The following is a 16,510-nucleotide window of genomic DNA, read 5'->3' as shown; positions in this document are numbered from 1 at the left end:
GAGGTCATGAAGGGGTGCTGCTTACTAGCTTGCTCAGCCTGCTATGTATGTAGACCCCAGGACCAGCAGCCCAACGATGCACCACCCATAACAATCTGCTCCCTCCCTCATCAATCACTAATTAAGAAATGTCCCACAAGCTTGCCTGCAGCCTGATCTTAGGAAGACAGTTTCTTAACTGAGGTTCCCTCCTCTCAAATGACTTTAGCTTATGCCAAGTTGACATAAAACAATCTAGCACAAGGGTAAGATGGAAATGAATTCTAAGGGGCCCTGGAGGATCTTCCAGCCTAGGTAGTAAGCTGCTTCCAGAGCTAACCTCACTTGCTAAAGCAGTGTTAATATCGCTTTGTTTTTAACACAGTTTCTACTTACTGGAATCCCTTTAGAAATGAAAGCTAGTTTAGTTTCACTTTCCTGTTCTTGGAAATGCAGGGTTTTCCGCGACTAGATACACCCTCCCCTGTGAGGAGAGACAAAAGCCAGAAGTGTACAAGCCCTGCCCAACTTTCTTGTTTCCACTGAAGAAGCAGAAGTGATCTCAAGCCTAGAGCTCAGCCAAGGGCTATTCCTCTCCGGAGCAGTGAGTGCATCCAGTGAATACAGGTTTTCAGGTACTCAGCATTCAGATCCGATTACTCACTAATCATCTTCTCTTTCCTAAGGAGCCTGTGGGAACAAGACATTTAGAGAAATAGTCTCAGAACTGGGATCCTCGGTTTGGAAAGAAGCTAAGGGGCTTTGAGTGGAGGTAGTGAGGACTTGTTTATAGATGTTCTTTAGTTAGACCTAAACTAAATGACTTAAGTATTATTTAAAACTTATCCAGTTTGGCGGGGAGGGGGGATTGCTTCTTTGTTCTCTCTTCCCTGTAACAGTTGAAAATGAACCTTGCAGGATATGTGTTATGAAAGGTCACTACAGAATAGATGAAAATTCTGTCTTCATCCTGTTACTTCCCAGTACTATTTTCTTGCCTCTTTCCACCCAGTTCAGCAGATTTATCTTGACTGGAGTAAAAGATACCCACAGGCAGTGCTTCTGCTATAACCTGCTGGAGAGCAATTCTAAAATTTGTGTGTTTGTTTTGTTTTAAAGTATTTTTATTTAGTGTACGAAGATTTCATATGTATATATAATATTTTGATTAACTTCCCCCATCATTCCTCTTTCTTTTCTCACCCATATTCCCTCTGGGACTCTTGCCCTCCCCAGTGACTGCTGCTCTGCTTTCTTGTCTTTTTTTTTTTTAATCTTCCGCTGATTTTAGGGTCATTTGCATGTTCTGGGTGTAGAATTATTTACTGAATCATGAGCAACTTTCTAGTAGCTACATTTCTAAAAAGAAAAAAAAAATGACACTTCCTCCCACCAGTCATTACTCTTATATTAAGCTAAGGATGAGGTCTCCTGTGCCCCTAGTCTCATGAATGCTAAAATGTTGAGGTGCTAGTTCTCATGTAAGTCTTGGGCAGCTGCCGTGAGTCCAAATTCCATGTCACATTAATAAGACATTAAGTCACACCACTCCCCAGGCCTCATCCCCTGGCTCTTGTACGATGTTTCCTGAGCCTGACTAAGGTGGGGGGTTGATACAGATGTCCCCCTCCCTGTTCTATTTAGGAACGAGAACTCAATAGTCTCTCATTCTCAGCCCTTTGACCAGTTATGAGACTAGGCATTAAAATCCTACCCACTGCAAAAACAAATGGGACACAAAGAGCAGCAACAAAACCCTTGTCTGAGTGAGGCTGAGAGCATTGCTAATCTCTGTTATAACCAGAAATACAAGTTGCAGAGGGCAACTTGACAACATGTCCATTTACCAAAACAATAGCAGTAGATGCTGTGGACATTTTTAACTGGGCAGTCGTCTTTAACTTCACGGGATTTAAAATAGAGTCAGGGTGCTAATGAAGAAGTGCATCTTTCTGCAATGATGGATATTTCACATCACTGTCATTTGTTGTCCTCATGCGCAGCGCAAAGGCATTGAAGATCATTTTTTTGCTGTTGTTTTATTTTTCTCTTTATCATTCTAGTAATTCTTTGAGAATTTTGTATTTTACTTATTTTTATTACATTTACTTATTCATTTTATGTATATTCCTGTACTGAGGTCATATAGCATGCATATGGAGGTCAAATGACAAGTTGTGGAAGTCTCTTCTCTCTCCCCGCTATGTGAGTCTTGGGACTAGAACTCAGAACACCTAGCTTAGTGACAAGAACTCTTACCTGCTGAGCCATCTTGCTGGCCCAAGACAAACTTCAGTGTGTGATTAGAGCAGGGGATGGAGACTAAAAGAATGGGAAGCTTTTATGAAACGATCCCCAGAATCTTTTGTCTTCATGATTTCCTCCTCCCCTCAGGGTAAATAGTGTGTCCATATCCATCCTGGTTGCCCTGATAGATATAATTGTTTACATTTTCATCAGGGTCCAGTCAGCTTTTGTGATTGGCCAAATTTATTACCTAGTAAGTAATTTCAGTAACAATCAGGAAAGTTTAAATCTGCCCTTCTGCCCCCCCATTAGTTTTATCTAAAGCTGATTGAGTATGACCTGCGTACCTGTCCAGCTTTGGGTACAAAATTCAGATGGGACTAGATCGTAGAGTCTCATGGGGTCATTCTGATATGTTAGTAGGAATTACCTAGCCAGGAGGCCAGGGGCTGAGCACCTCCCCCACCTGTGCAGGTTGTGTTATGTCTTTGTAAGGCCACCATTTTTCTGAGTGTGGGGAGCAGAGCTTTGACTTTGTCACACTGTTGCTCGGCACTTTGTTGTGTTGCTAACAACACTGCTGGGGCATAGGGCCAGCTGTCCATGTCCGCAGTCGCACGTCAAGAGAAAATGCAAATAATTATCTTAAGGAAACACCAAGTTCAGATAATTTTACAAGAAATGTATATATGAATTTTGGTATTAAGATATTGAATCCCATAACATTAAATAAAAATGTATTCTCTACTAGCCCCACAAATTGCTATTGAATTCAATTTTTTTGTAACTCATCACAACCTTTACCTCATGGCTCTGGTGAATGTTATTTTAATTAAATTCTTTTGTAAGTGAAGCCAAAAGCATATCAATATCTTAAAGGAACCTCGTTGAGATAAATAAAACTAGATTTTAAAATTTGTTTCAGTGTAGTGAACTTTGACCTTGGGGTTTTTTAAAACCCTTTAACTATAGCCAACTTAGTCATACCCATAAACTTTTTTACCTTTTACAAAATATCTATGGCAGATTACATTTTGGGTTTTTAGTTTGCTTCACCCCTCACTCTAGAGCCATCCTCTTACAACAAAACCAATTTACAAGCTAAAATTCCTTTCCTTCAATATCTTCTTTAAAAATGTATCCGGATACTTAAGACCTTTTAAGCACATTTTTCCCTACTTATTAGATCCTGTTTTTATTTTTTAATATTGTAAAGCATAATGATATAAATAAATGACTAAGGTATTTGTTGCCCCAAAGACCTGGCCAAGTTGAAATGATTGCTTTATCATAGGATCATAAGTATAATTAGACCAATTTGCCAGAACTGGCTCTATCAAGCTATTATCAAAAATGAGACTATGTCCTCGATTGCAACAGTCAGGGCTCTGGAAGGAAGCAGAAGGCAGAACACACAGATACCTTAAACCAGAAGCCGTGTAGCTCTTATCCTTGGAGTACAAAACAGAATACATGTGTGCATTTAAATTAGAAGTCAGATCACTTGAAACATTTATAAATCTTAAGAAACTTAAACAAATCTGTGGATGCCGGTTCTGGGCAGTGTCTGTGTTCAGTTTTATTGGTTGTGCTGTTGTCCTGTGGCAGGGCAGGCTCAGAGATAAGCCTCCGTTGTCTCTGGGTAGGAATTTTATCTTATAGTCCTAGCTGCAATCTGTCCCAGGGAAGCAAAGAGCATTATAACATTTAAGAGACAATTATTAACCCAAGTGGCCAGCAGCCCAGGAAGAATACACATCAGCAATTCTGAAGGCAGCCTCACCTTTTACCAACAAATCTAAGTTATTCCTCAAAGATTTATTTAAGTTATGTGAATGAAAAGGCATTTAGGATAATCTACCAGTTATAATTTAGCTTAATGCCCACTACAAGATAATTTGGTACCATGTAAGAAATATATGAGCATAATCATACATGTAGACATGACACAACATACACATTCATGAAAACATACATCAAACACATTTTTTAAAAATCACAAGAATTCTTTTGTTAAATTTATCACGTCAAGATATTTTTTAAGTCGACTACCCTTAAGATTTTTTCCATGTCTCTAAGAAAGCTTCAATCTTAAATCTGTTCTTTAAAAATGTTAACTTTCAGTTGAAAAAAAAAAACTTAGAAAGCTTATATCCTAGTACGTAGCCCTTACCATAAATGAATTAACTAAATGGGAAGTGGTATGACACTGGGGGGTTGGGGTAGGGGAAGACTAGTCAACATGCAAACTCTTTTCTTTACTCAGTTGAAGTTTGATTTTGGTGTTTACAGGACTGAGTTGCAAAATCACATATCTGGATGATCTGGAACATGAAAAGGAAACCATCCAATCAATAAGACAAAAAAACCAAAGTACACACACACACACACACACACACACACACCCTGAATACGTTTACCTTTATGCAGATCTATAGGATGAGAAATTCCACCTCCTTACCATCAGGAAAGATCCCAGGTCTGGGGTTCAAGAAGCATACTGAGGCAGATAAGGACTTGTGAATGCCATTGACAGGCAGACAGCAGCACAGCAGAGGCTCTGAGATCAAGCCCAAGTGACAGAGTGGGAAATCCCTTCTTAGGGTCCCAGAGAGAGAGAGAGGAGGTTCTGTGCCATGTGTGCTTGTAAAGGTGATTTTCCTCATGGAGTCCTATCATTCCTGAAATTATCACAATTCAACCTAAATGTGGTTACTTTACAGAATGGTGTGGTCCTGGCTAACACTTTAAAGTGCTAGAAGTTAAACCCAGAATTTCGTCCAATCTCCTCAGACCTCCTTTGAGGCTTTCATAGTCAAGTTTCCCCGACTAGACTCCCGTTCCAGATAAAGGAGACTCCTGTTAGTCTCCCTGGAACCTGAATGGACAAGAATGCCTCGCAGTTCTCCAGAGTGCAGGGTCAAGATGCAGTCTCAAACCTGTGGCTGAGACTCTCTGCATGCTTCCCTGATCCATCTGGTTTTTCTCCCTCTATCACAGAACTGTTAGGTGGCTCATCATTGGCAAGATTGGAACAACTTCTGAAGCAACAAGGCTTTCTCAGGACCTCCTGGCTGTGCACAGGTCCCTGAGATACTTCCCTTCCCTGTTTTATTTCTGGCAGTGGTGAGGGGTCTTTCCTGAAACTGGGCTCTTTAATTTAATCAGCAATTAAAAGCTTTCATCTGGGTAACACCAATGTGTAACCTGACCCACTGAATCCACCTCTTAGTTATCACAAATCCAAAATATACAAGCCAAATAGGACACCATGAAAAAATACTTAGTATCTGAGTCAGGCAAAGCTCTAGCTTACTCCCCAACAAGGGAAGCATAGGAATTTTTCCTATAGAGAGAGGTGTGTGAACTTTCATGCATGAACATTTTAAGATCACATTCCCTGAGCATGCTCATTTTAAAGTGATGTACAGAACTGCCTCTCAGAATCCTCAGCTTTCACAGTGACATTTTAGCTGACAATAAAGAAAACAATAGCTTGAAGTTGCTGAATATGAAGGCATCTGTCCATGAAGGCGCCTGCCTTGTTTAGTCAGTAACATGTTGACACTTGTTCTTGTCCTTTCTTAACATCCTGACATGGAGGGAGACTTCACATGACTGCAGAGCAGTCAGGATACACAAATATTTTACAGGAATGCCAATGGCTTTATATACTTTCCATCTCATGTTAGCTTCTTGTGTTCAAAATTTTGGGGTGTCATTTTGTTTTGTAAAACAGGGTTTCTCTGCTTCTGTTGTTCTGGCTGTCCTGGAACTCACTCTATAGACTAGGCTACCCTCAAACTCACAGAGATCTGCCTACCTCTGTCTCTGAAGTGTTGGGATTAAAGGCATGCCATCACTGCCTGACTTCTATTCAGACTTTGTATGAAACCTAGGAACAGGGACTAGTGGCACCTGAGGATAGATAGTGCATACTTTGCTCATGACATCTGCTTCCTTGTTGCCAGGACTCCGTGGGCCATGGAATGCTACCTAAAATACTACCCAGGGTTCTGACTGCTGTAGAACTCAGTTATACATGTTCTCCTACATCTGTTGTCCTCATAAGAGCTGATCCAGTTCCTACCAGTCCTCCTTTTCTCATTGGGATATTCATAAAGTCGAGCCTCTGGATACAGCCCAAATATCAATACAGATTGTCAAATCCAAGTTTCAGAAGTTACTATTATCTAAATTAACTCAGCCTTGACTACTCCTTCTCCTGTCTCCTGCATATGTTGCCTGTGTTTATTTGTAATGCTTGTGCCATCTGTGAACCAAGCATCCGTTGGCATGGGTGATGTCTCTTACAGTACTTTACCTGGCTTGGCTGTTGTTATTCAGGGAAGTGAGGTATCATTAAAGGAAACCAAACATATCTTTGTGGCATTGGTGACAGGACTGGCAGACACTACACCCCATATAAATATGCATTGCATTTTGCAAAGTTTGGTCCCATTCCACCTTAGAAAGAGGCTTGGCCATTGGCCTTCAATCCAACTCTACTGGGAAAGTGCTGTATATTACAGATATATATTGGTATATATGGTAGGATCCATTAATAAATGTTCAAATTGAAGAGACTTCAGAAAAAGAGCAAATTTTAGGATGTTGAACAGCCTGAGCAGATTAATAAGGGACTGTGTGACAACGAGAAGCCAGAAAGTATAAGGGGTTGTTACCAGATCTAAGCAGAAGGAATAAGAAGTGTAAGGAAGTATCCTCCTTTAAATATCATAAGAACGGAACAGTTCACATAGGCCAAACAGCACAGATTATAAAGAATGATGGGCTCAGTTACAGAGATGCAGCCCAAGCAGGGCAATGGAGAGTCCATAACCAGATACAGCTGAATTACACTGGAAGCTCGAAGGGGAGGGACCGCTGCTGGTGTGGTCTACATGTCACAGAGGCACAGAGGAGGCTGAAAGGTAAAATGGACCTGTGAAGAGACAGTGGAGAATAAACTATTAAAGTCTCATGTGATGGTCAACTACCTATAGAAAAACATGACCCTACTCTGTCACTCTTAGGTGAAATCTAGAGTAGCCAACCTCACAGAAATGGATAGCAGGGTGATGGGCCACCAGACTGTGGGAAGAGTGAAATTAGATAATGTTAGTCAAAGTCCCAATTGTGTAAAATGAACACAGGGGAGTTTGAATGCATAATTACAACCACTAAGAATGGTGTATGTAGTAATCTGCTTGAAATTTGCTACAATGAAGAGCTTAAGCTTCATATACACCCTTTTAGCTCTCTCTTCTTTCTTCCAGTGTCTATATTTGCTTGAAGTCATGGGTCAACAGTTCTCTTCTCCTAACAATGAACACCACCAAGATTTGACCTACAGCTTTGCTGAGTATTTTAAGAAATTTAAGACCGGAAACAAAATCATTCCTCAGGAAATCATCACTTCGATTGAATCAAGCATGACAAACGGGAACATACAGGGGGCAAACTCTGCAATCAGTGATGCATTAAAAGAAATCGATAGTACCCCGCTCAACATTGCTGTCACTGGGGAGCCTGGGTCAGGGAAGTCCAGCTTCATCAATACCCTGAGAGGCATTGGGCATGAAGAGGAAGGTGCAGCTCAAGTTGGGGTGGTGGAGACAACCATGGAGAGATATCCATACAAACACCCCAATATGCCCAATGTGGTTTTTTGGGACCTGCCTGGGATTGGAACCATAAATTTCCCACCAAAAACTTATCTGGAGAAAATGAAGTTCTATGAGTATGACTTCTTCATTATTGTTTCAGCCATACGCTTTAAGAAAAATGATATAGACCTCGCCAAAGCAATCAGCATGATGAAGAAGGAATTCTACTTCGTGACAACAAAGATGGACTCTTACTTAAGAAATGAAGAGATATGCAAACCTCAAACCTTTGACAGAGAAAAAGTCCTGCAGGACATCCGCCTTAACTGTGTGAAGAAATTTAAGGAGAACGGCATTCAAGAGCCACCAATCTTCTTGATCTCTAACATAAATTTTTGTGACTATGATTTCCCAATCCTGATGGACAAGATAATAAGTGATCTTCCTGTATACAAGCGGCACAATTTTATGCTCTCCTTACTCAATATTATAGATTCAGCCATTGAAAAGAAGCGACAATTTTTAAAGCAGAAGATTTGGCGTGAAGCCTTTGCAGCTGACCTACTAAGTATCATCCCTTCACTGACCTTACTCTTGGACAATGATTTGGAGAATCTGAAGAAAAGCATGAAGCTCTATCGAACTGTGTTTGGAGTGGATGACACATCTTTGCAGAATTTGGCTAGGGACTGGGAAATGCCGGTGGATCAGGTGGAGGCCATGATGAAATCTCCTAATGTGTTCAAACCTACAGATGAAGAAACAATACATGAAAGGCTTTCAAGATATTTTCGGGAGTTCTGTCTGGCTAATGGCTATTTAGTTGCTAAAAATCTTTATCTTAGAGAAATATTTTACCTGAAATTTTATTTCCTTGACATAGTGACTGAGGACTCTAAAACTCTTCTCAATGAGATATGTTTAAGAAACAAGTTGATTTCTAATTAGGCTGAAGTCCTGTGTCTGTCAAAAAATCAGAATCGATAACAGAAAAATAGGACACTGATACTGTAAAACTATATACTGGGTTTATTCAGGGTATTCAGGTGTTATCCATATTAAGTGATTATATATCCACATTAGATGTAGCAAGGGGATCAGATATGTATAAATAAGCTGATAGCCAAAACCTATCTCCTCACTTTGAGTAAATTCTCAGATCAACTAATTTTACTTATATTTAAATTTGTTTCATATAAATCAACATCCATGTTCAGGGTTAGCATTATGGTGGTAAGTATTGTCAACTCAACAGACTAGAGTCATATGAAAGGTAAGCCTATAGGCTTGCGATTGGGAAATTATTTTACTTATGTTAATTGAGGTAGGAAGCCCTTCCCACTGTGGGTGGCACAATTCTCAAGGTGGCAATTGCCAACTGTATATATGGAGAGAGGGGCTAAGAGGTAGCATACTTCCAATCTTTCATAGCTCTCTGGTTTGTTTTTTGTTTTGTTTTGTTTTGTTTTGATTTGATTTGATTTGTTTTGTTTTGTTTAACTGTGGATGGAGTGGCACTAGCTTGCCTCAATCTACTGCTGTGACTTCTACTTCTTGAAAATGACCTTCTTGATAATAACCTTGAACTTGATACTATAGACTCTCTTGATAAAGATATTAAAGGAAAAAGCATAACTGGGCTGGAGAGATAGCTCCGTAGATAAAGTAGGCCTTGCAAGTCTGAAGACCTGAGTTCAGACTCCCTGAACGCACACAAAGCCAGCTAAGCATCTGTAATTCATGTACTTAAGTGGTGAGATGGGAAACAGAAAGAGGAAAACTTTAGAAGATCATGGGGCCAGCTATCCTGCCATATGCAGCAATGAGTAAAAGGCCCTGACCCAAGCAAGTGGAAGATAAAAGCCAACACGAAAGCTTGTTCTCTGATCTCTGCATACATGCTATGTAATGTTCATGCCTTCTATCACACATGGAAATGCACACACACAAAAACTTTTTTTCAGTTAAAAAATAGAAGGAAGGTTTGAGGCAGTAGCTCAGTGATATAATACTTGCCTCATATTCATGAGGCCTCAAGTTCAATCCCTAGCACTCCAGAAAAAAATTCAGAAAGAAATAAAGAGGGGGATATACAAGGGTGGGTTCAAGGTTAATAGAGACGGCTCAGAGATTAAGAACACTGGTTGTACTTGCATAGGACCAGGATTCAATTGCCAGAACCCACAAAGTAGCTCACAATTGCCTACAACTCCTGTTCCAGGGAGTCTGATATCATTTCCTGACCTCCACAGAGACTAGGCACTCATGTGGTAAACAGACATACATGTAAGGCAAGCATTCATACTATAAAAGTAAATTAAGAAAAAAATTAAATATATGATTAAATTAAAAAGGGAGAGAGAAACAATAACATAGAGATCACAATAACCTTAATAATGACTAAGAATATAAAAAATAAAAAAACAGAATCCTATCTAGTCAGAATCCTTAAGAAAATGCTAAAGAGGCTCTCTAATTCTATGCCAGAACAAGGGAGATGATGAAATTTCTCTGCTCTATAATGATTGGTGTTTTGAATGCTGTGATAGTAAATACCTGCTCTATTCCACATCAACACCTAAAGTCATTTAATAAATTATTTATGAAAAAAAAAGACATGTATTGCTACTTGACATTCCCAAGAACCCATTACAGCTTCGCAGTGACCTGTCCTTAGTATTACTGTTAGGTGCTGATGGTCTCATTGCCCACTCCCTAGTCTACAACTTATCTTCCTTGAAATAAAGTACAAATAAACAGCACATGTGTTAGTACGACCAAAAGAGAAACACAGAAGAAAGAGAAAATTTATTCATGGAGGGGAATGATTTCTCAAATAGTTTGAGCTGCCATAATCCTATGGACTAGGTTCGTTAAAAAATAGAATTTTGTTCTCAAATTTCTAATGATGATGTCTGACATCTGGGTACCAATGTGGCAAAATCCTCAGTGAAAGCATCCTTCCTGGTAATGACTTCACTTGGTCTTCCACAATATGTGTGTGTAGAGGATGATTCACTGTCTCCCCTTCCTACGATCACATCATTTGGGCTCCATTTTCATGACCTAGTTCAAGCATAGATGCCTCCCAAAGACTTTGCTCCTAACATGGCCCCACTGAGGGGTTGGGTTATTAACATAAGATTAACATTAGGAAGGAACAACCAGTCCCTAATAAGTTATGAAAATTATGCTGGTGGTTCAGTTGCTTTGTTATTAGAAGCTATGCCACTCAGAAACACCAATTACTCCAAAGTATTTTTGCCATAAATTGAGGTACAGACTTGCCAAAAAGATAGCTAATGAGAATCACCAGACAACTCCTGCTCATTTAAGAAATAAACCCAAAGAAGAAGTAGATAATGTTTGCTGATAATATTTAGAGAACACTGGATTATCATACTATAAAACAAGAGGCCTTGTGTTAGTTAACTTAATGTTAATGTAACAAATATCAGAGATAATCATCATACAGAGAAAAAAGTGTTTACATTTGGCTTATAGTTTCAGTGTGGTCTATGATTAGATAGCCCCATTGCTATGGACCTGCAGTAAAACCTCAGAGTAGAGAATACATAAAATCAGATCATGGGAGAGGAACAGTCCCAATGTCCCCTCAACAGTGTCCCCCTAATGACTTCAAATCTTCTTAATAGGCCCCATTACTTAAAGGTTCTACCATGTTCTAATCACTCCATGATGGTAACCAATGGACCTTGCTTTGGGAACATTTTAACCCCAAACGTAGCATTCCTCTCCTTTCAGAAGAGGGAAACAGAAGTAGGAATCTGAGTGGGACTTGAATGCTAAACAGTGGTTGTGTAGTTACAGCACTCACAGTCTGAAGATGATGGAAGAACCACCATTGTGTAACCATGATGAAATCTGAAAGATGGTAAAGCAAGCATATGCAATCTGCTGAAAGGGAATGTCCAAAGAGAATATGCCTAACACTTGACTTTAGAGACCTTTGAGACAGACATTTTTTCATGTATTTTTTTACTTTACATCCCAATATCTGGCCCCTCTGCTCCCAGGCCTTCCGCTCACACAGTTCCTCCCCTACCCTCCTCCCCTTCTCCTCTGAGAAGTAGGAAACCCCCTTTGGTATCACCCAACTCTGACACATCAAGTCACTTCAGGATTAGAAACATCCTTTCTCACTAACAACACAGTCCTGTTAGGAGAACAGGATCCACAGGCAGACAGGCAATGTGTTCAGGGACAGCCCCCACTCCAGTTGTTGGGGGACACACATGAAGACCAAGTTGCACATCTGCTCCATATGTGCAAGGAGCCTAGCTCCAACACATGCTAGCTTTTTGGTTCACGGTTCAGTCCCTGGGTGTCCCAAGGATCCAGGTTAGTTGACTCTGTTGGTCTTCCTGTAGAGTCCCTATGCCCTTCAAGACCCTTAATCCTCCCCCTACAAGTCTTCCATAAGGCTCCTGGAGCTCCATTTAATATTTGATTGTGGGTCTCTGCATCTTTTTCCATTGGCTGCTGGGTGGAGCCTCTCAGAGGACAACTATGGTGGCCCCCTGTCTGTAAGCATTACAGAGTTTTATTAATAGCATCAGGGATGGGTGCTTACCCATGAGATAGATCTCTATTTGGACCAGTCATTGGTTAGCCATTCCCTCCATCTCTATTCCATCTTTGTCCCTGCACATCTTGTAGACAGGACACATTTTGAGTTAAAGGTTTTGTGGGTGGATTGGTGTCCTTAACCCTCCACTGAGAGTCCTGCCTGGCTACAGGTGGTGGCCACTTCAGGTGCCATATGCCCCACTGCTAGGAGTCTCAGCTAGAACTACCCTGGAACATAGACTCCCTGGGGCCTCCTCTAACCCCATCCCAGGTCTCTGGCACAATCTAGAGATGCCCCAGCTTCCCACCACCTATTACTATTCTCTCTCCCCTGCTCTCCCTACACCTGATACTCCCACCCCATTCCTCTCCCCATCCCATCTCCCACTAAATTCCCTCCCTCTACCAACCTCCAATATCTACATTATTTCTCCTTCTGAAAAAGATTTGACCATCCTCCCTTGGGCCCTCCTTGTTATATGGTTTCTTTGGATCTGTGGACTGTAGCATGGTTTTCCTGTAGTTTATAGCTAATATTCACTTATAAGTGAGTTTATAACATATATATCTTTTGGAGTCAGGGTTAACTCACTCAGGATAATATTGTCTAGTTTCATCCTTTTGCCTGTAAAATGCATGATGCCCTCGTTTTTAATAGCTGAGTAGTATTCCATTGTGTAAATGAATCACATTTTCTTTATCCATTCTTCAGGTGAGGGACATCTTGGTTATTTCCAGTTTCTGGCTATTACAAATAAAACTGCTATGAACATAGTTGAGCAAGTATCCTTGTGGGATGATGAAGAATCTTTTGGGTATATACCCTGGAGTAGTACAGATAGATCTTGAGGTAGAACTATTCCCAGTTTTCTGATAAACCACCAAATTGATTTCCAAACTGCTTGTCCAACTTTGCACTCCCACCAGCAATGGAGGAGTGTTCCCTTTGCTCCGCATCCTTGCCAGCACATGCCATCCCTTGAGTGTTTGATCTTAGCCATTCTGATGGGTGTAAGGTGGAATCTCAGAGTCATCCAAAATTGATTTATTTCTTTACTATATTTCAGTAAAATTGACATTTTAACTGGACCTCTTAAATGATTTACACTTTATAGATGTACTGATTACTGATATGGTCATACTTATGTCTGCTAATTTGCTGGGGGGTTTTTTCTCCTTGCCTTTTCTTTTTTTTTTTCTTGCATATTTTTAATTAAATGGAGATACACTACTTTCAATTTCTGGCTTATTATTTCTTACTTATGTGTTTACAAATGAGTCCTTAGGTTTGCAATGTACACTCATTGCTTACCCTAGTTTGTGGATAAAAAGAATTCAAATCAAGTTAGTTCTCTCCTTGCAGTATGTGGGTTCTGCGATAAGGCTCAGGATGTCAGGTACAGAGTTGAGTGTTTTTTTTTTCAACTGAGCTTTCCTCTCCTCCTTCCTGTCTACCTACGTCTCAGCATCCCGCACTTATTTCTTCCTCTCGCCATTTTTCGTACTGTAGTATTTTTTCTCTCAATAACTCACATGGTTGAGATAATAATAACATTCTGTTGTTGTTGTTACATTCTTCAGATATCTCAGAAGCTGAGCTAGAGAAATGGCTTAGAGTTCTTGACACAAAACAATGAGGATCTGAGTGCAAAGAAAATGTGCAATAAGGTAAAACTGGCATGCCACCCTGGGGAGAGAGTGAAGAAAGTGGTAATGCCAAGGCTTTCTGGCCTGCCACCAACATAGTGCCAGACTCAGTGAGAGACCCTCTCTCAAATGAATAAGGTGGAGCATGAACTAATAGGACACCTAGGATTTTCCTCTGACTTCTAGGCACCCATACTTAACAAACACACACATGCACATACACCATACACACATATACCACATACACATAGGTACACAAGCACACAGGCACACATGCCACACAGACCAGGGACTTGTAGATTTTGGCTAAAAATCAATGCCTTAAAACTACTGCTTCATAGATACATTTTTCCTTTTCAACTAATATGGGGAGAATCCATTACTTCTTAGACCACATGCCTGACAGATTTGTACTGTGCATTTTGACAATTGTGGCTAACATTTCTATAATTTATATTTGTTCCACCAAGTCTTTAAAGTCCTCTATCTTCATATGTATTGTAACACTGCAACAGAACCCCCAGACCTTAGCACAACTGACATCAGATGATGGAAGTGTCATTCAGCCCAAAAAGTACACACATGGACACTACTACATACCTCAATGAAAACAAACGCCTAGTTCACCAAAATCCATAATGCTAGGAAAGTCTCTAAATGTACTAACCTTGTTTTTCTGGCTTCTGTGGTTCCACTTGTGGTTAATTGTTGTTGTTAACTGAAGTCTGTCAACTCAGGATTTTGGGTTTTGTGCTTAAAAACTCACCCTGAGACCTGAACACCCAGTGCAGTTGCCAGCCAGCTAATAAAGATTTTTCTATTGGCTTAAACCCACACAATAGTCTCTGGTGAATATCCCACATCAACATGGATGTCATCTATTTTTTAAAACATTTCTAAGTTGATATGCTAACATTCCTCTTCTTGCATGCTTGGAGTTCCACCTCAACCTACCTTCAATCCAGAAACACTCTGACAATGGCAGACTTTTCTATGGTTTGGATAATCTTTGGTTACTGAGGCAGGTTTAAGGAAATGTATGGGTACCATGTTACCTAACTGAGTGAAGTCTTCCTTCCAAGTCTTCTACTTTTGCATATAGTGAGGCTTTTGGGAGACGTCTGCCTCCAGAACCAATGAGGCCTGAGTGAAGCATTGATCTACAAATGGAATTTTCAGCTCAGTCTTTTTTCCTTGTCCCTTCTCTGGGGAACAACATTCACATCATGTTTCTCTGATATTTGAGTGATTGTGCTTTCAACACATGGCTTGCCCAGTCCAAAGCAGGCTAGGTTCACTGCTGGAGGTTCTCCCCCTGTTCAGACCCAGGAATGCAAGCATTACAATTTTTTTCCCAAAAGGTAGTGGAATTTGCCAAACACTTGTTTTCTGTCTTCTGAGTCAGGTTCTATCTAATCTGGACTATTGGGTTGTGTGATGAGTTCTCAAAAGTATCATGGGGGATGTTCAAGAGTCTTCATTCACTTACCACATCAGAGATACAAGATGTTCTAGCCTGGCTTCATGCTGACTTTCTGTTTCCCTTCCTTAAAATGACTGTTTGTAGAAGGCCGGTCATCTGTGGTGGCTATTCTTGGTTGTCAACCTGATTGCATCTGGAATTAACTATAACCCAAGTAACTGGGTACACTGGTGAAGGATTTTGTTTTTAATTAGGTAAAGCATTTGAAATGTGAAGGCTAACTTTTAATTTAGATTTTATGAAGTGGAAAGATACATGTTTAATCTGGGCCATGCCTTCTGCTGCCAACCTATATAAAGAACATGGAAGAAGGAAGTTTCCACTCTTTCTCTTCTTGCTCTCATACCCACTGGCTAGACCATTTCTTCACTGCATTTAGAGCCTACTTCTTATGGATTCCAGTGTATAAGGAAGACCAGCTGAGATTCTTGGACCTTCCACAGGAAGTTAGCCATTGTTGGACTAGCTAGACTACAGCCTGTAAGCCATTTTAATAATCCCATATAGACACTCATGTCTGACAAATGCAATCAAAAGGACAAGTGGTCTGGGTAGGGATGTAACCCAATGCTTTGAACCTTGAAAGCCCAGACACCCTTGGTTGATAGGAACCACTATGCTAGTCTATCCTGAACCTGAACTAAGGGAAGATAGAAAAAAAAAATGAACAGCAGCAAAAACTTGTAAAGATATTTAAAAAATACTGATTTACAAGTTACAAAGTATTCATTCTCCAATTGAACACAGAGAAATGGCATAGTATAACAGCTTATTCATAGAATTACTATCATCTGACCCAGTGGTAATACAAAATAACAGCACTCCTAAAAGTAATTGGCTCAGAGGAAGGAGCACCATTTGAGCTTTAAGTTACTGATGCTGCTCTAAAGAAACACCTGGTGAAACAGAAGAACATACCTGTGGGGAGTGGGTTTGGCATTCAGCAATATAACCG

At 40.2% G+C, this 16,510-nt stretch overlaps 1 protein-coding gene across 1 annotated transcript; it reads left to right on the top strand.

The window, feature by feature from the left end:
* The first annotated feature begins 474 nt into the window (after nt 1–474).
* LOC114639897 (interferon-inducible GTPase 1-like) lies at nt 475–10,449 on the top strand. Its single transcript, XM_028788697.1, has 2 exons — nt 475–614; nt 7,506–10,449. The coding sequence occupies exon 2, from the start codon at nt 7,527–7,529 to the stop codon at nt 8,781–8,783; it is 1,257 nt and encodes a 418-aa protein (XP_028644530.1). The 5' UTR covers nt 475–614; nt 7,506–7,526; the 3' UTR covers nt 8,784–10,449.
* The last annotated feature ends 6,061 nt before the right edge of the window (nt 10,450–16,510 follow it).

Source organism: Grammomys surdaster, unplaced genomic scaffold (assembly GCF_004785775.1).
Source record: "Grammomys surdaster isolate TR1022 unplaced genomic scaffold, NIH_TR_1.0 125764, whole genome shotgun sequence".
In the NCBI taxonomy this organism is placed as follows: Eukaryota; Metazoa; Chordata; class Mammalia; order Rodentia; family Muridae; genus Grammomys; species Grammomys surdaster.
Note: the sequence above shows the minus strand (reverse complement) of the source record. Positions and strands in the feature narration are given on the sequence as shown.